Source organism: Emys orbicularis, chromosome 3 (genome assembly GCF_028017835.1).
Source record: "Emys orbicularis isolate rEmyOrb1 chromosome 3, rEmyOrb1.hap1, whole genome shotgun sequence".
Lineage (NCBI taxonomy): Eukaryota > Metazoa > Chordata > Testudines > Emydidae > Emys > Emys orbicularis.
This window is the reverse complement of record NC_088685.1, coordinates 40010782-40037347: the sequence shown is the minus strand read 5'-3', so window position 1 is coordinate 40037347 and position 26566 is coordinate 40010782. Positions and strand designations below refer to the sequence as shown.

Genomic DNA, 26566 nt, shown 5'->3' with positions numbered 1-26566 from the left:
TTCATCTGGTTAATGGGAACAGTGATGACTGTCACGGGATATAGGGCTGGTTTTCTCCATTGTCTTTTGGTACATCAAGCCATTTTGACCAAAGAAAGTTAAAGCAGCCAAATAAAAATCTTTTATGATCTTATAAAACTTCCAAAGAATCCCAAACTTTAAAATTATCAAATTGCTGAGACATAAGCTTATTTGGATCTTGGCAAATTATTATCTGAAACTTTTTAATACACTAGATAACTAAATTAAAGAGAATGTATTTCTTGAGTAGATTTTTCAGGCTAAGCTTGTATGATTTACATGTTGAGAAGTCAAAAGAGTACACGAAAAGCAAACAACAGAAGGATAGATATAGGTATAAGGTAAACAAGGCCAACTGTTATGTTAAAGTAGTAGTTGATTTAGTCAGCTCCCTACTTAACTTTTATATTTATTCACACCCTTCTCTTAGTTTCTTTGCCTACCATACACCATTCTTGCAAACCATTGGTATGTAAGTTACACTAGCAATGTGCTCCCTTGGACAAGGTCTGGTCTACACTACAGACTTGGTATAACTACATCACTCAGGAGTGTGAAAAATCCACGTAGTTCTACCGACCTAACCCCCCGTGTAGCCAGCACTATATTGGCAGGAGAGCTAACATGAGTTAGCTAACCCGAATAAATAACACACCTTTTTATGCAGTTTAGACGTACCATCACCTGGTAGGTCAATTTTAGAGGTGATGTGAGAAAAGAAACATTAGTAAGTTGATGCAAGTCTAACGGTTTTCAGCTGAGTACAGCAGCATTTGGGTCTAAGATATTAAATCAAAATTGGTGTAACAGACATGCTGAATGGTCCTGAAGAAGACACAAGTTACATCTGTTAAGACTCCATTAAACTCACTTCTGAATTTGGCCCTTTCAGCCAATGCAATTATTTTCCATGTAATTATATTATTTGTTGAACATTACTTGACCATTCTTCAGAGATGGCTGAATAATTAAAAAATGATTTTCAAATAATGATTGGATGAATCATTTGCAATGAATATTCTGAACAGCTCTAGCTTCTCCCTATATCCAAAAACACATACATTTCCCAAAAACTCAAAGTTTAAAAGAACTTGAAAAATGCTAGACTTTAAAAAAAACAAACGACATTTCATTTTTTTGGTGCCAGAGCAGATAGGAAGTTTCTGAGCTACTTTAGAAAGATGAATGAAATAGATCTATTATGGATACAATGAACATTTCATTTTATCCCCTCTTCTATTTTACATGGGTTACCATTAAATATAAACTCTCCTAGCATTTTGCAGGCAATAAAAAGCAGCAATAAAATTGTTCCTTTCTGCAAATTGTCCACTTGTACTATTTTTTAACCAAGCATGCCTGCTTCAAATGAGCCTAAACCACTGTGATGCCAAAGAGATCTGACAATTGGTTCAAATAGATTCAAGTGTACCAGTGTACCTGTTTGAACAATTCAAGCAATGAATTTAACCCTTAATTGTATTTGTGAATTGTCCTCAAATAAATTAAAGTTTTTAGGAATTTGTCTTTCAATATTGAAAGTATTTAACATGTTATGAACATACTAGAGCTTTGGATTGTTTGGCAGAAATATTCTATTATATACTCAGAGTCAGAATTCTTTGTTCATGCTGTTCAGTGGTCACCCAAATCACATGGTATTATCTCTGTTTTCTGATTGGAGGAACTTACTCTTATAAACTACCACTGCTTCCAACTAAAAAGACATTTCCTTTTATCATGAAACACATTTTATTTCTTGATTAAATGAATCTTGGTTTACAGAGGTTCTAGGAACAAGATTTTGACTAAATACATATTTGTGAACAGTGAATAATAAGGGGGCATACATTAGACATGGGCAACATTTTTCAGACTAAATTTTTTGCCAAAAAATGTATATTCAGGTTAACCAAAACATTTTGCATAGAATGTACCTGTAAGAGGTTCGTGGGAGGAGGGGAGCCACACTGACTCACCACTGGTGGAATAACAACCAGTTAGTTCAGGGGCTCAGGTCCTCTGGTGCAGGGGCTGAGCAGACAAACAGTTAGTTCTGGGCTCAGGCCCTCAGGCAGGGGCTGAGCAAACAAACAGTTATAGTTCAGGAGGCCCAGGCCCTGGATCAGGGCGGGGCACAAACAGTCACAGCTCAGGCCCTTTGGGGCAGGGGCTGAGCAACACTCAGTTAGGGAGCTCAGGCCCTCTGGTGCAGGGGTAGGCCCAGGCCCTGGATCAGGGCAGGGCAATTAGGTAGGCCCAGGCCCTGGATCAGGGCAGGGCACAGACAGTCACAGCTCAGGCCCTTTGGTGCAGGAGCTGAGCCAACAATCAGTTATGTAGACTCAGGTTCCTACACTTGAGCGTTGGGTGAGGGGGAAACCTGCCACCCGAGAGTGGGGTGGCAGGGGGGGACGCAGGCCCACCCACTCCACTGTGTCTCAGCCCGGGGCCCTAGCAGCCGCTCGTGTCGCTGCTGGTCAGTGGGGTGTCTAGACCGAAACACACTGACATCGGCTCACATGCGTCTGCAGCCTGACCGGGGTCGACTACCCCCGGGCTACTTCCTGATTCCACCTCAGGGCCTACCTCGTTGGTGCCGCCGGGTCCGGGCCAGTCCACCAGCATCGGTTCCTCTCGTCCGGGGCTTGGGGGCAGGTCCGGCAGCTCCTCGGGGAAATCCGGCCACTGGGGCTCTGGCGGCTCCTCCGGGTAACAACAGGGGCGGAGGGGCTCTGGGGGCTCCTCGCCTTCGTAGTTGGCGCAGGGCAGGTCCGACGGCTCCTCCCAATACCGGGCGCGGGGGGGCTCCAGCGGCTCCTCCTCATAGTGGGCTCGGGGGAGCTCCGGCCAGTTAGGGCAACGGTCTCGGTCTCAGAGGTCTCCCAGCCGTGAGCTCCCGGCAGCACGTCCGCTCCCTGCAGTGGCTGGGCCCCGAGTGAGCTCCGGCGGCCGGCCTTTATACTTCCTGTCCCGCCCCTTGACTTCCGGGGGGCAGGAACAGGCGGCGGTGGCTCCGCCCACTCGGGTGCCTGCAAGGGTGCTCCCTCTGCTGGGCAGGAGGGGAGCCACACCGACTCACCACAGTACCCAATTATGTTGGCCAAATATAAAATACAAGTCTGAAAAAGTCAAAACATGCTGTTTTGACATTGTCTAAATAAAACATTTCAATTTGAAACTGCTTTTCATTTCAAATTTTGTTTTTTTTATAAAGATAAAACACCCTCAAACAATATGTTCTGTTCAACCTGAAATAAATGTTTGACATTTTTGTTTCATAGAAAAATTTAAAAAAATGTTCCAAATTATTTTTTTATTCCAGTCAGTTAACTGAAAAATGAGTTATTAATTCGGTTCTTGTATGAATAGGCCAAACCCACTTCTCATTATGTTTTATATTGTTTGACTAACACTACTGGTAAAAGTCAAAGGAATTAATATAAACTGTGGAAACAGTGCTTCTTTGGCTATAAATTCAGCCTAGTTATGTTTCTAAAACTGCTGAAGTACAGAGAAACGAGAAGTGACTAAGCACTAAGGCAATATAAATATAGTTATGAGCTGAGGAAACCTCCTTATCGGTTGAATTAAAACCTTGTTCAAACTCATGTAAGCAAATCCCCCATTTAAGATGTCTGTAAGACACTGTTAAGGGGCGATATCTAAAACAAAGTCTAACAGAATCTGCCCAGAAACTAGCACCAGGTGAGTAGGGTTTGAGTTTTATGACCAGTTGTGTGTGGGTATGGGTGTGTGACAGAACACACAGAAACTGAGAACAGACAAGAACAGAGACAGATGGGGAAAGCAAGAAAGCCAAGCAGAAGCCTGTGAGCACTGGAGAAAGCTAGAGAGAGAGATTGTAATCTAAGAAACTACTCCTTTGTTGTTGGTTCCCTTTGTGTTTGGAGACACAGGACTTTGCACATTCCTTGTAAATAAACAAGACTACATTAAAGAAAATATCAGACTCCATCAATTTCTGCTTCCAACTGGAGCATCCCAGGGCCCTGAACTTTGACAAGTAGTTGTTCTGGTCAAAAAGGGGCAACAATATTGTTAAAAGTTTAAGAAAATACGGTAGGTAAACATACAGTTGATTATTTAGAAAATTAAGTCTAAAGTTAAAGGCAAGCACTTTATTTAGGAGAGCCTACAGGAAGTAGAGAAAAGGCAGGAAGCTATGCTGAAAAGCACAACAAACTAATGAGTGAGAAGTGAACCTCACATTGTGAATTATTTTTTAAATATTGTATAAATATTCTTAGTCCAAATGCTAAAACATAGTTAACATGCTCCTGTATAATTAATACATATTGTGGTTTATTAAATATATATATGACATGCTGCAGGGGAGTTAAATTTGCATTTCTTGACATTTTAAAAAATGTTAACTATAAATTTAATTTTTATTACATTTTCTAAATGTTATGAAAAACAAAAATCTGAAGAAAATAAGCATCTTTGTACCTAAATCATGTAGAGCCTATGAGTGCCACAAAATTGCAGATCTAAATTGCAGATCTAAATGATTTGACTAAAATGAGCAATGACTAACAACCTCTTTTAATATTGGTTGATCAACCAAATGCTCTTTATCTGATTTGACTACAAAGCCAAAATTATCATGCTGTAAATATTTGGGAAGACTAGAGATACATGGAAGACCAGGACCTCAATCCTGCAGACACTTAAGCTCCTGCCTATCTTTAGTCACATGAGTAAAATTATGTTGTGCTTAAGTAATTCTGTCGATGATGAACAAAAGGGAATTGACTCCATCTCCTTTAGTTGTGTGGGCTCTGCACTATTGAAAGCAGTACAAGAAAGCATGACAGGTCTCATATATGCCCACTTCCTTTCTCAAGAATATATAAAAAGAAGTGTGGGGCCCTCCATCTCCCCAGAGTACATGGCCAGTGGCAGTCCCAGTAGCAACTCCATGCTCCCGTCAGTTGGCTGACCTGACAGTCCTTCTGAGTCCTTGGTGCTGTGAAGCTTGTCCTCGGGCATGAGGTTCAGCAATGGGTGGGACACGTCTGTCTCCCAACTCCTCTGCAACTGAGCTGCAGGGCCCCCCTTTTACACTTTCTGTCCTGCCCCTCTGCTCTTCCCCCACCCCCATCAGTCTTGGTTACATGAGTAAATAGATGGCTGAAAGTGGCATTCTCACTAATGCGGGATCCAGTTTCCCTGGGCTGCTTGTCATTCTTACCTTGTTTTTATTCATGTATACTCAACGTACTATTGTGATTTAGAGGATCAAGCCATCCAGGTGATATTTCTTTATTCCCTGGAGGAATCCACAATGGTCTGCTTTCACATACTGCCACTGATCATCATCAGCAACACAAGATTACTGCCAAAGTAAATGATGTTTTGTTTAAACGAGAATATTAAAAATAATATTTAAAGAAAGCAGTTAGATTACATATAAAAGTTTAGAGTTTTGATGACTACTACAGATAATAAGGTATAAAAAAGAAAAATGGCATCTAATAAAGTTTCAGTTCATTCTAAGATAACCTGATTTCAATAACTGCTTGAATATTTTTGGTTAGACATGGACACGTTAGCAGTGTCTGAATGGAGCAAATCAATGTTTCCTGGAAAACCTAATTACTGTATTGCAGATACTTTTCTTTTAAAATCCTTTAACCTTGGCATCTATTTGCCTAAGTAAATAAATTTTGTATAATTATAGTGGGAGAGATGTTCAGAATCTGTTCTGCCAGTGAAATGTACATGTGTTTTTGTGTTCATGGAATTTGGGGCGATAGAGAATATAGACAGACCTGCTACACAGTGCACTCTTTAATCAAGAATCCACTTCTGTTTCCATAAATACAGATTTTGTTCAGACATTATACTTCTGAAAGTATTTCCTGATTCATTTTCAGTGAAGACAACGTTACAAGAAAAAGTCTACTAGTGCCATCCTCAAGCACTCAAACTCATGAGATTTTAAAAATAACCAACTTGTGATTCCTTTTACTTGCCTTCTGATTTTTTAGACTATATTCTCAAGGTTTACTATACAACCATGAGGCCTATGCATTTGTTGTTGTTTTTTTCAAATGAAAGATTAGACTCAGGTATTCACCTGACTCCAAGAGCTGGGGCTTTAAGAAATATCGAATATAATGGGACTCCCCCCCAAAAAAATCTCATATTGGCAACACTAAAATAGCAATATAACACTGCACTTGGTTTCAATATTTTAAATAAGTGTTAGTGTGCTTCAGGAGAATTAAACAAAAGAAGATGACTTTTCAGGATCCAAACCATAGTGAGACTGAAAATAAAAAGAAAAAAAGAAAAAGCAGAGAAAGGGAGAGAGAAAAGGTCTAATGAAAAAATACAGTAACTCCTCACTTAAAGTCATCCCGGTTAATGTTGTTTCGTTGTTACGTTGCTGATCAATTAGAGAACATGCTCGTTTAAAGTTGTGCAATGCTCCCTTATAACGTTGTTTGGCAGCTGTCTGCTTTGTTCACTGCTTGCAGAAAGAGCAGCCCGTTGCAGCTAGCTGGTGGGGGCTTGGAACTAGGGTGGATTGGCAGCCCACCTATCAGCTCCCCACTCCCCTAAGTTCCCTGTGCGGCAGCCGCCCAACAGGCTATCAATTGCTGGGAAGTTCAGCTGTCCCCCCCCCCCCCACTGCCTTGTGCTGCTCCTGCCCTCTGCCTTGGAGCTGCTCCCGGGAGCCTCCTGCTTGCTGTGTGGGTTGAAGAAAGGTGCTAATGTCAGGGTATCCCCCTCCCCCCTGCTCCTGCCCCACGCTTACCCCATCTCCATAGAGCAGGGGAGGGACATGACAGGGCTCAGGACAGAGGGAGCTTGCTTGCAGCAGCTGCTGCCTCAACTTGCTGATCTACTTAAAAGGGCAGTGTACTTAGAGTGGTCTCAGCGTCCTTAAAGGGGCAATATGTGCGTCTCACACACACACACACACACACACACACACACAGTCTCTGTCTCTCTCTGCCATGCTGTCTCCACTCCCTCCATTCGTGCTGCTTTGTAGAGTGTGAGGCTACATTAACAACAATGTATTAACCCTTGAGGGCTCAGCCGAGTGCTAGTTCATCCTTTAGCAGTAAGGCATTCCCTGGGAAATATCCCACCCTCAGACTCCACCACCTCAACCAAGCTTCACAATCATCATTGCTGTGTACACTATCAAATTATTTGTTTAAAACTTATACTGTGTATATGTGTGCATATGTATATATATAAAATGTAGTCTTTTGTCCGGAGAAAAAAATTCCCTGGAACTTAACCTCCCCTATTTACATTAATTCTTATGGGGAAATTGGATTCACTTAACATCATTTTGCTTAAAGTAGCATTTTTCAGGAACATAACTACAACGTTAAGTGAGAAGTTACTGTACAGGATTTTACCTGCAGGTCTGACACTTCTGTGAGCCTAAATTTCAGAAGGGGGTGGGGACTGGGTTGCCACATTTGTAATTGCTGGTAACTGGACCCCCCGAGTCTCCAACCCTGCTCTGCCTCTTCCCCAAAGCCCCACCTCTTTCCTCAAAGCCCCGCCCCCATCACTTGCTCCTCTTTCCCCCTCCCCACATCGCTTGCTGGATCATCTCAAGGAGCCTGCCTGCAGGTAGGAGGTAGCCCCAGCTGGTGTGGGTTAATGACCCAGTGCCTTTCCCCATCCCGTGGTAACCAAACTTTTGGTTTGGGTGCAATTTAGGGTTGCCAGGTCCCCAAAAACAAGGCACCTTGCAACCCAAAATGGCACCCGAACACAGAAACCAAAAATCAGACTGCCCAGGTAAAAACCAGACAGGTGGCAGCCCCAGGCAGGGTGGGAGTGTTCTACTCTAATACATAGTACAGGCTTCCCTTAGCTAGGAGTTCTTAAAATTGATCATCTTTTAAAAATAAATAGCTGTGTGAATTCAAACTAATTTTGCAGACCTCCATAATACTTTGGGAGTTTTGTAAACCCTTGCACATTGCAAATTTACTTACCTCTAATTTCTCACTGCACAAATCTTTTATTTCTTCCGAATTTTCCCCCAACATCAAATATAACCACCTATTTTCAGCACAGCAATACAGTAGAATATAATTTTGTGAAATTTATCCGTCAAATCTAAACACAGTAAATGTCATCAGCTCTTAGCTATTCAAAAAATGTTATGCAATTTTCACTGAATTGTATAAATAATTTAATTAAAATAACTTAATTAGGAAGATAAGAGTCCTAGGAAAATATATATTGTTTTTTGAGTGGCTGATTTATTTGGACTGGCCAATTGACAAAGACATTCTAATTAAAAAGTAAATGGTATAGACAAATGGAAACATTTGGAAAATTAACTACTGCATATTCTACTTATCTTCTTAAGACATTTTCCATTTCAGTCCCTTATATTATAATGTAATTTAATATGACCTTTATTTTTCTATTTACATTTTATTGGCATTTCCATATTTTACTTCTCAGTTAAACACATTACTTATACAAAATATGGAATAATGAAATAGCATGAAGAGAAAGATGGGAGGGTAGTAAGGAGACTTCAGGTACAGCATGGACAATAGCCATGCCATTAACTCAGGAGGCCAAAAGGGAAATAAGTAAGTGTGCCTCCATTTACAGGTAAAAAGTTGTAGAAAAGTTTATTATAGGTCCCCATGCTTGATACTTCTGCATCTACAAGGACCCACAGAAGAGCTTCACTTGTGTATGCTGTATCCTCCTTCATAGTACAAACAAACTCTGTCCTATGTACCACAAACACCTCACTACACCACCCACTGGCACGTGCCCACCAGCTCTGTACATGGGAACTGCCATCTGTGGAGCCCAGCAGCCACTCAAGACGGCAACAAGCAGCAGGTGCCTCCCAGATTTGTTGCCTCCTCAGATTTCCCAGCACTTGGAGCCGCCTGGAGCAGTCAATGTCCAAAGAGGCTGCTATTCATCTGTGGCTTTTTTGATGTTGCTTAAATTCCCTGTAATGTTAAGCAGAGGGTCCATAGGGTTAGCACACACAGAGGGAAGGCTGCAGGCTGAGATGCACAAGAAGCAGTGCTTGGCCAGGAGAAAGGATAGTTAAGGAGAGCACTGCCACGCACTGGTTGGTGTATTTTGCTTTTTTCAATGGAGGCGCTATCAGGGCGCGGCTAGGTCAATTTGTGTAAAGCACAGCACTGTTTGGCTGAAACTAACGGGGGGCATTTGTGCCCAGGATCGCCCTATAGCAGAGGCAGCACTTATTTCAGAGGCAATTTTACAGTGGCCCTCCAAGAAATTTAACCACCTCACTGCACTGCTTTGGAAAGTAAAGGTGTGTCTGCCAATAGAGCTACCCGTTTAAATTAATGGGTTGGGGACTGCCAGAGAAAAGGGGAAGCTTTTGCACTTACTCCTCGGGTACTGGGGCTGGTCAGTGAAGTCCCTGGTCATCTTCTGTACCCTCTCCCCCACTGTATGTGCCAGTGCTCCCATCCTGAGTACCCCAGAGTCCTTTTACTTCATGGGTGGGCAAACTTTTTGGCCCGAGGGTCACATCTGGGTATGCAAATTGTATGGTGGGCCATGAATGCTCAGAAAATTGGGGGTTGGGGTGCGGGAGGGGGTGAGGGCTCCAGCTGGGGGGTGTGGGCTCTGGGGTGGAGCCAGAAATTAGGAGTTCAGGATGCAGGAGGGGGGTCCAGGCTGGGGCAGCGGGTTGGGGTGTGTGGGGAGAGTGGGGGCTCCAGCTGGGGGTGCGGTCTCGTGGATGAGGGGGGGATGAGGGGTTGGGGGTGCAGGAGGGTGCTTTGTACTGAGATTGAGGGGTTCAGAGGGTGGGAGGGGGATCAGGGCTGGGGGCTGGGGTGTGGAAGGGGTTCAGGAGTGCAGGCTCCGTGTGGCACTTACCTCAAGCAGCAGCATGTCCCCCCTATGTCTCCTATGTGGAGGTGTGGCCAGGCAGCTCTGCATGCTGCCCCATCCACAGGCGCTGCCCCTGCAGCTCCCATTGGCCGTGGTTCCTGGCCGCTTGAGGTAAACACCACTCAGAGCCTGCACCTTTCCCCACACCCCAACCCCCTACCCCAGCCCTGATCCTGCTCCCACTCTCCAAACACCTTGAACCCAGGCCAGAGCATCCTCCTGCACCCCAAATCTCTCATCCCCAGCTCCACCCTGGAGCCTGCACCTGCAGCCGGAACCTGCACCCCTGCCTCAGCCCTGATCCCCCTCCCACCCTCCAAACGCCTCGGTCACAGCCCAGAGCACACTCCTACACCCTGAACTCCTCATCCCCAGCCCCACCCCAGAGCGTGCACCTCCTCCCACACCCGAACCCCAATTTTGTGAGCATTCATGGCCCACCATACAATTTCTATTCCCCGATGTGGCCCTTTGGCCAAAAAGTTTGCCCACCCCTGCCCTAGCCCCTTGGACCCACTTTGAGCAAGGGAAGGGTTGTAGAGTTTCTGTTAAAGGGAGGGACTGGGAGAGGAATATCCCAGGGAGAACAGTCCTGCAGCTGACAGCCCTCAAGCCACAGGAAGTGTGTGGGGGTTTTTTTGGAGGGGGGCGGGGGCGGGGGGGGGGCTGGAAACGGTGGGGCTGATGCCAAGGTTATTGAGGCCTATTGCCAGCTTGATGTAAATTACTCCTGGCAGGAAAGCAGGCGGGAGGAGCTAGAACTACTCTCCGCCCCGTGCAATGCCGCGGGATGACACCAGAGGAGCTGCTGAGCAGCTGCAGCTGGGCTTGGCTTGGCAAGCAGCGGCTCAGGGAGCCCCAACTGGCGGGACCCTCTGAAAGCGGCTCCTGGGGCTGCAGAAGAACCCGTCAGAGGCAGCAGCCCCCGCCTTTCCCCTGGCATCAGGGCCCTGATTGAGGGTGAATGCAGGGCAGGGGGACACGTTTCCCCCCATAGTCAAACATACCGTGTGTAGCCCCCTCGCCTGCGGGGCCAGGGGAAAAGCCTCCGATGCTGCCAGCCCGGTGCAGCAGGGCTGGGTAAGGAGGGGAGTCCGAGCCCGTGCCCGGCGGGGAAGCGCTCGCCCGGGGAACCTGCCCGCAGAGGACGGGGAGCAGCCGGCGGAGGGGTGAAGTTAAAGAGGGCGTGTGGGACGCCCCGTCGGCGGAGAGCCGAGGGGCGAGCTCCGCCCAGGGTCTCCGGGCGGTGCCCGGCTTCTCCTCCTGCTCTGGGAGCCGCCGCCACCGCCCGCGGAGCTGGGACGCGGCTGCCGGGGGCGGGGCGGGAGTCAATGCCTGGTCCAAGCCCTGCTGCGCTCGCCGTTCAGAGAGGAATAATCCAGCTGCATGGGAGGAAATGAACGTGGCGGGGAAGCAGCCGCCTCCAGCACCGCTTGAGCGCCCGGCCAGTCTCCTCGTCCCCACCTGGGCAAGTACACGGCGGTCTCTTTCTCTCCTCTCCCTCCTTCGCCTGCGGGCTCACCCCACCCAGTCCCCAGAGCCACTCTGGGTCCCCCGCCGCCTCCCCTTAACCGGGCAGCTGTGAGCGATCCTGTCTCGGGAGCACCAGTCGGTCTGCCCGCCTATTTCCCCGGCGGCTTCTAAGGGGCTTTAACTTCTGGGCATGGGAGGTCGCGTTTGTGAGTTGCGCGAGGCTAAGGGCAGCTAAGCGAGGGGAAGTCGGTGGACGAGATGTAGGAGAGTTTGCTGGGGTCGCGCTGCCTTTGCAGTCGGTGCGTGGAGCTGTAGTGCAAACGGGGGCACCGGGAGCGGACTGCCCGCTAAGGGTTGTGCAGCTGCGGCAAAGCGTGGCGCGGGATCGCTTAGGTGCAGGGTGATTGTTGTTCGGGAATCATCATAAAAAGTTCCGGTGGGAAACCGGCCGCTACTCGTTGTGTCTCTTTCAGATGAGCTGTCCTCTGCTACTGTGAAGGGTGTGTGTGTGTCTGATATGCCCATACACGCGTGCACACACACACTGGTAAATACATCTTCCCAAGCGGGAGTTTCACTCTTCATGGGAGCTGCCTTACATTTAGTTCACTTACAGCTTCTGCTCTCATTGATAGTCGAGGGGGAGTAATTTGTACCCTCCCCATCTCTCTCCAAATACAAGAAACTTTCACTACATTACAGCTACACAAATTAGTGGTATGCTCTTTTTGTTAAATGTTCCCAAAAGGTTGGCAAAGTTTAGTCATGTTCCTTTATGCTGCACCTTTGCCTTTGGAGGGTAAACTTTAAAGCCAGATGTGTGTTTGTATACAGTAATCAGTTGAAAACAGCTGCCAAGCTGCTATTGATTAGTATATATCAAGTACCGGGTACTTTGTTTTCAATAACAGTATTTAGCGTGTGTACATGTTCTCTATGCTCATTGGCTTAAGTTAGAACACACTGTAAAAAGTTACTTTTCTCAGTGTTTCCTTATGAAATGTTGGAAAGTAGGAAAATCATTAATAGATTTGCCAGGAGTGATCGATGCTATATGGTCAGGAAGAACACAGCCTAAATAAATAGTTACTGAATGGTTTTGGATATGTATCATTGTATCTGTATCATCCTTCATTAGATCAGTTGCTAAACTACATTGCAAGACCACACACTTTAAAGTCCTACCAATATAATATTTCAATAAGATATAACTTTCCTCAAGAGGATGAGGACAACTTTTTAATAATAATTCAGTTGTGTGTTTCAGCCTCCTTATAATAATCATTCAAATGCTGCTAATATAATTGCAATTCCATACTGACAAAAATGGATGGAATCTTTTAATATATTTAACAATAAAGGTGCATTTGGAAAGGTAACTGATTCAGGGAGTTGGAAAAACTTGCCACTTTGATTGCATATTCTAAAAATGATTTATAAATGATGCCCTCTGATAGTTGTTCATACCTTTCTCTAATTTAATAAATGAAGGCAATCTGATATCATTGACTATGAAAATCTTTGTATTTAATAAAGATTTTAATTTATTGATGTGCCATTTTTCAGAGGACATAACTGAAATGATTGTCATTTTAAGTGTAGTTGCTACATTTTTAATCAACTGTGAGAAATAATGCAATACATAAAACTGGTTTAGTATTAAATTATAAATATCTCACTTTACCCTGTTTAAATCATTGGAACTGATTATTTGTATGGCTTATAATGACTTACCAATTTTCACACATCTTTTTAGAAACTTTAGCTTCTCTAAAAGCTAAGTAGTAGTAATTTCTTGCCCTTACTTTCTCTATAGCATTACTCCCAGGCAACAGGATAAAGGTTGATTAAATTTACTGTAATAGGATAAATAAACACTTTGATATTGGCTATGAAATTCTGTAATTTTAAAAAGCGGAAGGAAAATCACATATATGCTTTAGTTATGCTACGGTTATCAGTGATAGTCAAGGCAAGCTGGTCTAATCTTTGGAAATTTGCTTTCATATTTAACCAGTGTATGTGATTCTCTCTGACTTCATCATTTATATGATGTATAGCTTGTATTCTGTGTGCTTAAAACTTTCTGAATGTGTCTCAATATCTGTGTGTATTTATAAGTGTGTGTATTATAGAATTTACTTGTTGATAGGGATATACAAGTACATACCCTTGTTTTAAACACACAGTGTTCAATATAAAAATGATGGGGGTTGATACGGTTAATGTGTTAACCATTCACAAGCAAATGATATTCTTAAATGTAGCAGATTTTCTATTGGGTTTAAGACATGTTATTCCACTGCTTTTAATTTGAAAGCCCTGTTCTTAAACTGTGAATAATCTGTACAGCAATTATCTTAAAATGTTAGCTGCTGTGTAGGTTGAAAACTAATGCATGGTAATTTGGAGTATTTCAGTGTTAAAGGTGAAGATTGCTCACTACCATTCAATTAAAAGCCACAGTTAGTCTTCCCTTGTAGATATGTATTATGCCTGAAACATTAAGGGACAAAACCTCCCACTGACTTTAGTGGGAGTAGTATTGATCCCTGGACAGATGTGCAAAAATGTCATCTTTTGAATTGAGTACTGCAGGACATTTTTTGTCAATATGAGGGACTACAGACTTGCTGCCACATGGAAGGGAAGGACAAAACATCTGTGGATTTCAATGGGTTTAAGGATTTGGATCCTAAGCCCCAGAACATTGTCATAGATTGAAAGCAAGAATTGTAGACTTTGACAAGTTGCCTTTATTAAAAAGTATTTTTCTTAAAAATGCAGCATTGCAAAATGGTAAGACTTTTTTTAAAGATTAATAAAATATGCATTTTAGTAGTTTAGACTGAAAAATAGCAATGTGGATGCTTGACATTAGCCATTTACATATTTACACACCTTCATAAAAGGGACCTGCTTTTCAGAGGTGGAGAGGGGGGACAAATTTCACTGATGTCAGTGGGAGCAATGGGTTTACAACACCTCTGAAAATCCAGACATATGAATGCATATGGAGATGCCTGACTTAATAAACCTTCACAGTAATATGGCTTAATTACAATTAGTAAACATTTGCAAAAATTGGATATGGTTTTTTATATCAGTCTAGTGGAAATGTGTTTTAATGCATATGAAGGTGCAGTGTATTGTTGATTTAGTTCATGCATAATCTATTAAGAAATAAGGTACTATTAATCAGTTACTATTTGACTATTAAATACTGCCAAACACATGGCACCATTTCATTACCAGAATCCAAAGACATTTTAGCATAGAAAGAGCATGTGTGTGTATTGGTTTTCCACAAAATGACACATCATTGCTCCATGAAATGCAGGGTTCAAAGTTATAATCAAATGTCATTTTGAATGGAGTCTCAATAGCTGCTTGAAGTAATTTCTGATGTTTGTAATCTTTGGTTTGTTATCCAGCTGAGTTTCAATTAGCATATGGTTTTCTGTCATTGTTGTAAACTTGCAGAAGCACAATTCTACTTCCACATAAAACGTGCCTTCTGCCTTTCTGTCAAACGAAAATAAATGTATTCAGATGGCCAAACCCATTAGCAATGTTACAGTGTATATTCCATGGTTTTTAATGAGTTTTATATTATCAAGCTGCTATTGATTAGTATATATCAAGCACTTTGTTTTTAATAACAGTATTAGTTCAGTGCCTGAAAGGGGAAGAAAAAATAATGATTTTTTTATTACTGGTATGCTAATTGAAAGTTTAAAAATAAGCAGAGGAATTAAAATGTATGCATTGCCTGTATGAATCTCAGTCCTTAGTACAGTATTTTAGAGAGACTAGTTATGTAGCTAAAAGTTACTTATGTATATTCTATTTCAGTCCTATTGGGTTAGCTAATATATTCAGTTTCCTAACAGTTTTGATGACTAATGTGCATGGAAGCCATGGGAAATCCCCCAACTAACCTCTTTCTTTTTATCTGAAGTGATGAAAAAAGTCTTAAGGAAAGTAACCAGGGTTGTCATTTCCCCTCTTCCCCCTTTTTTAAAAAACTTGTTTGTTTTGTCATCTGTGATCAGGTAGGAGATTCTATTGTGTATATGAGAGACCAAAAATGAAAACAAATTCAGATGATTAAAATCTTATTTTGACTCAGATTTAGATGAATGTAGATTTATTTCAATTGTTAAACTTGTTTGGCAGATCTCTGGGGCCCAATTATTAGCTGGTGCAAATAGGCATAACTGCATTGTAGTGAATGGATCTGTGACAACTTACACTAGGTGAAGATCATCAAAATTATAACAGAATCATCCAAAACACAGGACTTGGTGTGACGGAGGACTCCAACTACCCAGACATCTTTTGGGAAAATAATACAACAGGGCATAGACTATCCAACAAGTTCTTGGAATATATTGGGACCACTTTTTTATTTCAGAAGGTAGAGAAAGCGATTAGGAGAGAGGCTCTTCTGGATTTGATTCTGACAAACAGAGAGGAGCTAGTTGAGAATTTGAAGGTGGAAGACAGGCTGGGTGAAAAGCATCATGAAATGATAGAGTTCATGATTCTACAGAATGGTAGGAGGGAAAACAGCAGAATAAAGACAATGGACTTCAAGAAGGGAAAGTTTAGCAAATTCAGAGAATCGGTAGGTAAGATTTGTGGGAAGCAAGTCTGAGGGGAAAAAAAGAGTTCAGGAGAATAAAAAACTGCCTAAAGAGATATTACTAAGGGCATGAGAGCAAACTGTCCCAATGCGTAGGAAAGATAGGAAGTATGGTAAGAAGCCAGGCTGGCTTAACCAGGAGATCTTCAATGACGTGAAATTTAAAGCTCAGAGAAGAGTTGTACAAGAAGTGGAAAGTAAGTCAAACTACAAAGGGTTTGTGGGTGGGTGTAAAATAAATAAATAAATAAAAACCCAAACATGTAGGGGCAAAATTAGAAAGGCCAAGGCACAAAACGAGGGTAACCTAGCTAGAGATATAAAGGGTAACGAGAAGCAAGAGGAAGACCGGGGACAGGATAGGCTCTTACTAAATGAGGAGTGAAAGATGACAGAAAATGCAACAATGGCCAAAGTGTTAAATGCCTTTTTCGTTTGTTTTCACCAAAAAAGTTAGCAGTGTTCAGACGCCTAACATAGTGAACATAAATGGAGTAGGATCTGAAGCTAAACTAGGAAATTGACATGTTAAGAATTATTTAGACAAGTTAGATGCCTTCAGGTCAGTAGGGCCTGATGAAATACATCCTAGAATATCTAAGGAACTGGCTGAAGAGTTCTCTGAGCCATTAGCAATTATCTTTGAGAACTTGTGGAAAACAGGAGAGATCCTGGAGGACTGGAAAAGGGCAAATATAGTATCTCTCTATAAAAAGGGGAATAAGGACAACCCAGGGAATTCTAGACCATTAAGTTTAACTTCAATACCCAGTAAAATAATGGGGAAAATAATCAATCAATCAATTTGTAAACACCTAGAAGATAATAAGATGATAAAAACAGTCAACATGGATTTTTCAAGAACAAATCATGTCAAACCAACCTATTGTCCATCTTTGACAGGGTAACAAGCCTTGTGGATAGTGGGAAGCAGCAGATATGATGTACCTAGACTTTAGTAAGGCTTTTGATACTGTCTCACGTGGCATTCTTATAAACAAACTAGAGAAATATAGAGATCAGTGGTTTTCAACCTGTGGTCTGTGGACCCCTGGAGAGCCGCAGACTATACCTAATATTTCCAAAGGGGCCATACCTCCATTTGAAATTTTTTAGGGGTCCGTAAATGAAAAATGGTTGAAAACCACTGGCCTAGATGAACCTACTATAAGGTGGGTGCACAACTGGCTGGAAAACCATACTCGGAGAGTAATTATCAAGGGTTCACAAATGAACTGAAAGGGCATATCGAGTGGAGTCCTGCAGGGATGCATCCAGGGTACAGTTCTGTGTAATACCTTCATATATGATTTGGATAATGGCATAGAGAGTGCACTTATAAAGTTTGAGGATGATACCAAGCTGGGAGGGCTTACAAGCACTTTGGAGGACAGAATTGGAATTCAAAATGATCTTGACAAACTGGAGATATGTTCTCAAATGAATAGAATGAAATGCAGTAAGGACAAATACAAGTACTACACTTAAGAAGACAAAAATAATTGCACAAACATGAACTGGGAGATGACTGCTTGGAAGGAATACTTCAGAAACGATTTGGGGGTAGGGTTGCCAACTGTCTAATTGCACAAACCCAAACAGCCTTGCCCGCCCCTTCTCTGAGGCCGTGCCTCCCGCTCACTCAATACCCTCCTCCCTCCATTGCTCGCTCTCCCCCACCCTCCCTCACTCACTCCCACGGGGCTGGGGCAGGGGATTGGGGTGCAGGAGGTTGTTGGGGGGGTGGGGCCAAGGGATTCAGAGTGTGCAAGGGGCCTCCAGGCTGAACCTGGGGCAGGGGTTTGAGGTGCAGGAGAGGGGTTCATGGCTGGGGTGACGGATGTAACTCCGGCTGGGCGGTGCTTCGGGTGGCTCCCAGAAACAACAGCATGTCCCTGTGGCTCTGAGGCACTGCCGCCGCACCTCCCTTTGGCTGCGGTTCCTGGCCAATGGGAGCTGCAGAGTCAGTGCTTGGAGTGGGGGCAGCGCGCAGAAACCCCCTGGCCGCCACTGCGCCTAGGAGCTGGACATCCCAGTTGCTTCCGGGAGCTGCGCAGAGCCAGGACAGGTGGGGAGCCTGCCTTAGCCCTGCCGCGCCACCGACTGGACCTTTGGCATGTTAAAATCTCCCGGACTGCTTTCAGTAGCAACCTGGAGATTGAGGCTGATTCTGGGAGACTCCTGGCCAATCTAGGAGGGTTGACAACCCTATTTGGAGGGTATAGTGGATCACAAAGTAAATATGTGATACTGTTGCAAAAATAGTGAACATCATTCTGGGATGTATTAGCAGGAATGTTGTAAGCAAGACATGAGAAGTAATTCTTCCACCCTACTCAGCACTGATAACGCCTCAACTGGAGTATTGTGTCCAGTTCTAGACACCATGTTTCAGGAAAGATGTGGACAAACTGGAGAAAGTCCAGAGAAGAGCAACAGAAATGATACAGATCTCGAAAACATGACATATGAGGAAAGATTGAAAAAATTGGGTTTGTTTAGTCTGGAGCCCTCAGTGCAGGGGACTGAACTAGATGACCCATAGAGATTGTTTCCAATCCTACATTTCTATAATTCTATAAGATCTGGCTGAAAGGTTTTTTCATTGAATTATTAGAGACTCCAAATTATTTGGGCCAAAAAGAGTGGAAGAAATGCTGTGTATGTGTTTGGTTTTTTTTAAAGATACTCTTCCCCCCCCCCTCCTCTCCTGTATTCTGATTTGCCTGTGTGATCAAGTACTAAAATAGCTGCAGAACCTTTAGGTGTACAACTTTTCTCTTTTAAAAAGTAGCTGACTTGGAAATTGATATTTTATCAAACTCTGACAACCACCAATAAAGAAAAATATAATACTCAAAGTGAACACTAGATGTCCTATTACCACAGTCATTAGGAACTTTAATTTTTCCTTCCCATCCGTATGGGGACAACATTTTAAATTATTACGAACATTGCGTTTAAACTGGCTTCTAGGCTTCTGTGCCTCTGTCCCCTCACTAGACTGCCGGTGCTGCAAGTAATGTCATTTTTTAGCAAGCTTGCCCCTACCGGCAGGAAGAATAGAGGAGTGCCTCTTTGCCATGGGAATATTCAGGTATGCAGGAGATACAGGAGCCTCTGATAGAATCACCCCACCTCATGGAGCAGGAGAGGGAACAGCTGTCAGGTCTGCTGCTGGTGTTTTGCTGACTTGCATTTTGAATTAGGTCAGCTCTAGGGGGAGCAGTTGACGCTCCGAGGGTATGTCTGCACTGAAAATGCTACTGGGGCAAAGCTGCAGCTGTGCCGCTGTAGTGCTTCGGTGTAGACACTACCTACGCTGACAGGAGCAGTTCTCCTGTTGGCGTCGATAACCCACCTCCCCGAGAGGGGAGAGCTAGGACAATGGAAGAATTCTTCTGTCGCCCTAGCGTTATCTACACCAGGGGTTAGGTTGGCATAGCTGCGTTTCTCAGGGGTGTGGAATTTTCATGCCCCGAGAGTTGTAGCTGTAGACCAGCCCTTAGACCAGGGGTCAGCAACGTTCGGCACGCGGCTCGCCAGGGTAAGCACCCTGGCGGGCCGGGCCAGTTTATTTCCCTGCTGACGCGGCAGGTTCGGCCGATCGCGGCCCCCACTGGCCGCTGTTCACCGTCCCGGGCCAATGGGGGCGGCGGGAAGCCACGGCCAGCACATCCCTCGGCCTGCGCCGCTTCCCGCTGCCCTCATTGGCCCGGGATGGCGAACCGCGGCCAGTGGGGGCCGCGATTGGCCGAACCTGCCGCGTCAGCAGGTAAATAAAGTGGCCCGGCCCACCAGGGTGCTTACCCTGGCGAGCCTCGTGCCGAACGTTGCCGACCTCTGCCTTAGACTGTGTCAGCTGTAAGTGAAGCTAGTGTTGCCAAATGAAGTGGCCCTGCTGAACAATGTTCCTGTCAGAGTTGGTACTATTCTCCATTGAGCCCATCTGAGGGGATTCATTAATGCATGTGGCATGCCTGGCTCCAGAGGGAAGATCTGTGATGTGGCCCAACACGTGCCGTCTGTCGGCAAGTTGGCGGGGTGATCTCACATCGTTTGGGTTGGGTGGGACTGATGTAGGGATATGTTAAGAAGATGGCAGAGACTGTCCATAGTGCCTGCTATACCACCTGCACTCTTGCCTTGTTAATTTGAGAAGTGGTGATAGGACGTCTCGCTGGATTTTTATCTCTAATGGGGGTTGGTCTAGATGACCTCCTGAGGTCCCTTCCAACCCTTATATTCTATGATTTACCCCTTTAGTTCTTTTAGAGTACATTGCCACCATTAACTTGGTATTTTACTTCCAAACTTGGCAGTAGTCCATGATACTCATTGTTGATTGTATTCAATCTCATTACATGACTCTGTCAATAAGGAATACTCAATGAGCAATGACATTCACACCCTCCACTTTCCCCATGTCTCCATTAAAATCGATAAGAACTCCATCAACTTGAAGTACTAATTTCAGTTGTTTCCAAAATCACATCATCTTCATAGATGTGCACTGTAATGAAATTGCTATGCTCTGTTGTTTTTTTCCAATCTTTCTATTAAAATGTCTTACAGGAAAATCATTTATCAAGTTTATTTTTGTTTGAAGGGGACTGACTATATGTCATTGCAAATCTTTATTTTTATACCTATATATATAAAAAAACCCTCTCTAACTTATGGTTAAGTATGGGAAAGTGTTTTCTAAAAATCAAGGGAATCAACAATTAAATCAACATTAACATCCTCACAAACTTCGAGTCACATGCCTTACAAGCCTTGTATCATGCTACCCAATCATGGTCACATTCCTCAGCTCTTCAAAATCTTTCCGTAGCTTTTCAGTTATCACATACAAGCACTTGCAATAGTCCTATCAAATTAATCAAAATGACACTCAAGCATACAACCAAAACTTCAAAATTATTTATGTAGAGATAACACAAACATCTATCAGTAAGATAGCTTAAGCACAGTGTTGTGATGTTTTGAGTCCCACTCTTCCCCCACACATGTACACTTTTTCTATCAGTTCCACATTCTATTCCATATTGAAAGTGGTTTTCTTTATTTTTTTAAATGGTTCAACATATGGGGAATGTAAAGGAAATACTTTCACTGTAGAATGATACCAGGCAGTGGGGAAGGTTGGGCAGCAATGCTGGGGAATCAGGCAGGTAAAGTAGGTGGCCCAATACCACAATTCCTGCCATGCTGGCTCCTCAGAACCTCTACTCAAATACATTTCTGGCCAACTTTGCATTCAGCTTTTTTTTTTTTTTTTTTTTTTTTTTTTTAAATATTTCCATCCTCATGATGACCTGCTAAACTTCACCAGTAGGAGTTCTAGTCTGATGGACCTGTTAAGGTTCATCGGAGCAAGGCTGCTCTCTAGCAAACCATAAGATATTTGCAAGACAGAGAAGTTGTTTCCCTTTTGGTAGGGTTACCATATTTCCACAAGCAAAAAAGAGGACACGGGGGGGGGGGGGGGGGAGGAGTCCCGCTCTAGCCCCGCCCCTGCCCCACCCCCATCCACTCCCTCCCACTTCCCACCCCCTGATTGCCCCCCTCAGAACCCCAACCCCCCCCGCTCCTTGTCCCCTGACTGCCCCCTCCTGAGAATGCCCTACAACCCTACCTGTCCCCTGACTGCCCCAACCCTTATCCACACCCCCACCCCATATTCACACCTCCGCCCCCAGACAGACCCCCGGGGACTCCCATGCCCTCCCCAACTGCTCCCCGCCCCCGCCAGGACCCCCAGAACTCCTGACCCATCCAACCCCCTCTGCTCCCTGTCCCTGACTGTCCCAACCCCTCTCCACACCCCTGCCCCCCTGACAGCTCCCCCAGACCCATCTAACCCCCCCCGCTCCCTGTCACTGACTGTCCCAACCCCTCTCCACACCCTTGCCCCCCTGACAGCCCCCCCCCAAACTCCCGACCCATCCAACCCCCCCTCCCTGTCCCCTAACCAGGGCCGGCTTTAAAGAGCCCAGGAATCGGGCTGCGCTCCGGCCGGGGTTGCGGGGCTTGGGGCCGGGCCGGAGGTGATCGGCCGGGGGTGCTGGGGCCCGAGCCGGGCCGGAGGTGATCGGCCCGGACCCGAGCCGGGCCGGGTCCGGGCCGGAGGTGCTGGGGCCCGAGACGGGCCGGGTCCGGGCCGGGGGTGCTGGGGCCCGGGCCGGGCCGGCGCTGTTGGGGCCCGAGCCGGGCCGGGTCCGGGCTGGGGGTGCTGGTGCCCGAGCCGGGCCGGAGCCGCTGGGGCAGCCGGGCGCCGCTTGGCCTGGGCCGGAGGGAGCCGCTCGGCCATGGCCGCGCCTCCCCGGAGCTCTCCTCCTCGCGCCCCCCCCAGCTTACCTGCTGCTGCCTCCCACCTGCCCCTGCTTCTTTTGAGACTTCCTGCGAAGATCTGATTCGCGGGAAGCAGGGGAGGCGGAGGAGCAGGGGGGCGGAGCGTTCAGGGGAGGGGAGGAGGGGGAAGACAGCTGCGGGGCCGAATGGCGTGGTAAGGCTGCAGGGGCTGCAGGGGATGGGGGGAGACGGGAAGGGGCTTTGGGTGCCCAGCGGCGTTTGGCCGCCGCTTTTCTATCTATAAATAGCCGACCTGGGGGAAATCCCGGACATTTTTAGATTTTTAAAAATTCCCCCCGGACGGCTATTTATAGACCGAAAAGCCGAACATGTCCGGGGAAATCCGGACATTTGGTAGCCCTACTTTTGGAGGTGGAAGCTCTCTGCTCCTCAGGCAACTTTGCCTGCAAGTCTCCTCCTCTCACCAGAATTTACTGATGCCCCAGGGCCCTAATACTGCAAAGACTCACAATACCACTGCTATTTAATATCTATATCGAAACTGACTGCCTTTAATGAGTAGGTCCCATTGTGCTAAGCACTGTGCAGCCATAATGACAGTTCCTACCACAAAGATTTTAGAATCTGAAGTCAATGTCCTTTTAATATGACTGCTCACAATATGTATAGTTAAGTCTGTGCAGGATTGGGGCCTTTCACACACCAAGGGTCAAACAAAGCAACAATAAAGAATTTGGATGCGCATGAGGGTTCTGGTTGGAAAACTGAAAATAATGATTGAAGTTTTGAATGTTGGATAATGTTAATTAATGATAAATGTAGCTCTGACAACTCTTGAAGCTGACTTATAAAGTTGAAGACATTGGAAAACTATCAGATCAAATCAATACTGGTGAAATTTTTGACTCCTATGTAATGCAGAGTAATTGGGCTTTATGTGGGAAATCCACCCATCTCAACCCAAGAGGAGGATGAGAGGCTGCCACTGTGGCCTTCTGAATCCCTTGCCATATGCTGTTCTCTACTGTTCTCTCTGCAGGAGTTCCTGGTCATTAGAGGTAAAATTCTGTCCCTTTTGAAGTCAGTGGTGCCTAAAAGTGCAGATCCAGTTGTTATAACCTCTACACTGCGTACTCAGAGCTAGTATACAGACCATCTTCCCAGTATATAGTATGCAGAGGGATCCTTAAATGGCTGCTCTGTCTATGCCTCATTATGCTTTGGGATTCTGTGGAGTTTCCATAGATTGTTTCTTGGGTCCTTCAACTACACTTCAGTCTAAAATCATTATTCAAGAACTCAGTACCCAACAGCTCACATCTAGGCACCCAAATAAGTTGCCCACACTTAAAAATTTGGCCTTGCACAGATTTGCAATAATGTTAGCTATTTCTATGCTGCCTTCTGTCTCTCTCTGACATCTTTTTAAAACCCAGCCACCTAAAGCGACATCCTCTGTATGTTAGGTAGTTATAATAATGTCCTTCATTAGTTGCTGTGGAAGCACTGAGAATTCTGGACTATAGGGTGAACTAGTTCAGATACAATAAAAAGAAACTTGACTCTTCGCTTAAAGTTGAAAATGAACTGGAACTTTTTCTGAGGTTCATTAAGCATGTTATCCATCAATTTTTCATTTTCCTGTACTTCCAAGTTCCAGGTGGGACTGGAGGTGGACATAATGAAATTGCATGGGAACGACTATTTTCCTTGTATGCCTAGCCTGGGTGGAAACAGATAGTACTAGAGTCTCTTGAGAGACTCTATTTTTGAAAGGTTTCCAGACAAGTTTTTCAGGTAACTTATATTAACATCTGAACTCTTGGGTGGTTACACCAACCTTTAAACATTTTAGTTATTTTTGTTGCTATCAGTTTCTTCTCTACAGTACTCTTTCCCCCTCAGATATCATGTTTTAAAATGCAGATGTATTTGTAATTAAGTCTTCCTATTCACCGTATCCTGTCCATGTTGTTGAATCTTAAATAGTTTTACTATTTTTAACAAGAAACTTTGCAGTTCACATTAAAAAGTTATTGTAAGCTATAAAAACAATAACTGGTGGATAATAATACATAGAGTTAGATATCTACATTACAATCTGGCTATTACTGCTTTAGATGTGATTGTTTCAGTCTAGCACAAAGTAGGTACTAAGGTAAATTAAGGATTAAAGACGTTATTTGTGTGTGTGAAAGATATAGGTGCATAGAAATGCAGGAACATTTTGTTTATTGTAAAGATGAGGTATGGTGCATAGCATTTTGTAGCATGTTATTTGATTGTGGGTATGACGGGTTGGATCACAGAAACCCCCTGGGGGCTGCCAACTGATGTGCCAAGACTACTTCTGCCCCTTCTTTCCTGCCCTGGCAGCTTGGGACTTCAGTGCCCTGCCTAGCTTGAGCCAGACCCGCTAGCCTGCTGCAAACCCAGACCCAGGTCTGAACCACGTCCCCTAACAGCTGTAGGCTTAATTGAAAGCCACTTAAGAAGTGTTCCTGTCTTTAACACTCAGATGCTTAACTCCCAATAGGGTCCAAACCCCAAATAAACCCATTTAACCCTGTATAAAGCTTATACAGAGTAAACTCATAAATTGTTCACCCTCTATAACCCTGATAGAGAGAGATGCACAGCTGTTTGCCCCCCCCCAGTATTAATACATACTCTGGGTTAATTAATAAGTAAAAAGTGATTTTTATTAAATACAGAAAGTAGGATTTAAGTGATTCCAAGTAGTAACAGACAGAACAAAGTGAATTACCAAGCAAAATAAAATAGAACACACAAGTCTATGTCTAATACAGTAAGAAAACTGAATACAGATAAAACCTCACCCCCAGAGGAATTCCAGTAAGCTTCCTTTTACAGACTAGTCTCCTTCTAGTCTGGGTAGCAATCACTCACACCCCCTGTAGTTACTGTCCTTTGTTCCAGTTTCTTTCAGGTATCCTTGGGGGTGGAGAGGCTACCTCTTGAGCCAGCTGAAGACAAAATGGAGGGGTCTCCCAGGAGTTTAAATAGACTTTTTTTCTTGTGGATAGAGACGCCCTTCTCTCTCCTATGCAAAGTTCAGCTCCAAGATGGAGTTTTGGAGTCACATGGGCAAGTCACATGTCCACACATGACTCAGTTTTTACAGGCAGCAGCCATTGTTTACATGCTACCCTGAATGTCCTAAGGTAGACTTCTTATGTGGATTGGAGCCTTCCAAGATTCATTGTCCTTTAAGTGTTTCTTGATTGGGCACTTAATTTGCACATTCCTTTCTCAAGAAGCTGACCAAATGCTTTATTAAGGCTACTTAGAAATCAAGCAAGTACACAGCCAATATTCATAACTTTGAATACAACAATGACACATGCATACAGATAAGATGAATAGATTCAGTAGATCATAACCTTTACAGAGATATTGCATGGCATATGTAGCATAAAACATATTCCAGTTATGTCACATATATACATTCATAAGCATATTTCCTTAAAGCCTTATGGGGTGCACCGTCACCGTGGGTTTTCAACTTTCTTCATAAATGTTTCCTGAATGTGGTGTAACTTGTTTGCTAGAGGTTGTGTTCAGTTTCAAATCACTTAAAGAATTATGTATATTACCATATACTGTCTCTTCTTTTCTAAAAGTTTAGTTATAGCTAGTTAAATTGCTGAAAAGACTAAAACAAAATCTGAGATGGTTTCAGACTTCCAGTCAGAATATTTAGTTGTGTACTATTGCAGGCTATTAGCTTTCTCTTCTATGTAAGAATGAACAAAGGATTTTGCAAAAAATATCATTACCAGTGTGCTTGTACCAAATTTTCCAATCTCTAATTTAATGTAAATGTTATATTTCCAGAAAAAAAGGTTAATTTTGTTCGTTTTATCAACACATTTTTTTTCACATAGAAACACACCAGAGGATCTTTTTAAAAAGAATATATAATATATATCCATCCTAACATAGCACCTCATTAAATCAGAAGAACACTGAACTGCACAAGGTTTCTTACAGTTAAGAATAATGTTAATGTAATTCAGCAGACCAAAAGAATAAACTGCATTTAATTTGCGATACATTCCAGTTATAAAACAATGTTCTGGTCTGCTACCTTCATAACATACAAAGTGTTTTCTCTGTTGATAACACTAGTATCTGTGTAGATGGGCCCACATAGCCATAGTATCTGAA

At 44.1% G+C, this 26566-nt stretch overlaps 1 protein-coding gene across 1 annotated transcript in view; it reads left to right on the top strand.

Moving 5' to 3' along the window:
* The first annotated feature begins 11332 nt into the window (after positions 1–11332).
* The window catches only part of SNTG2 (syntrophin gamma 2), a 480514-nt gene continuing 465280 nt past the window's right edge, over positions 11333–26566 (top strand). Inside the window, exon 1 of the mRNA XM_065401720.1 lies at positions 11333–11404. Within this exon, the coding sequence (XP_065257792.1) occupies positions 11333–11404 (72 nt within the window). The remainder of the gene's footprint in view (positions 11405–26566) is intronic.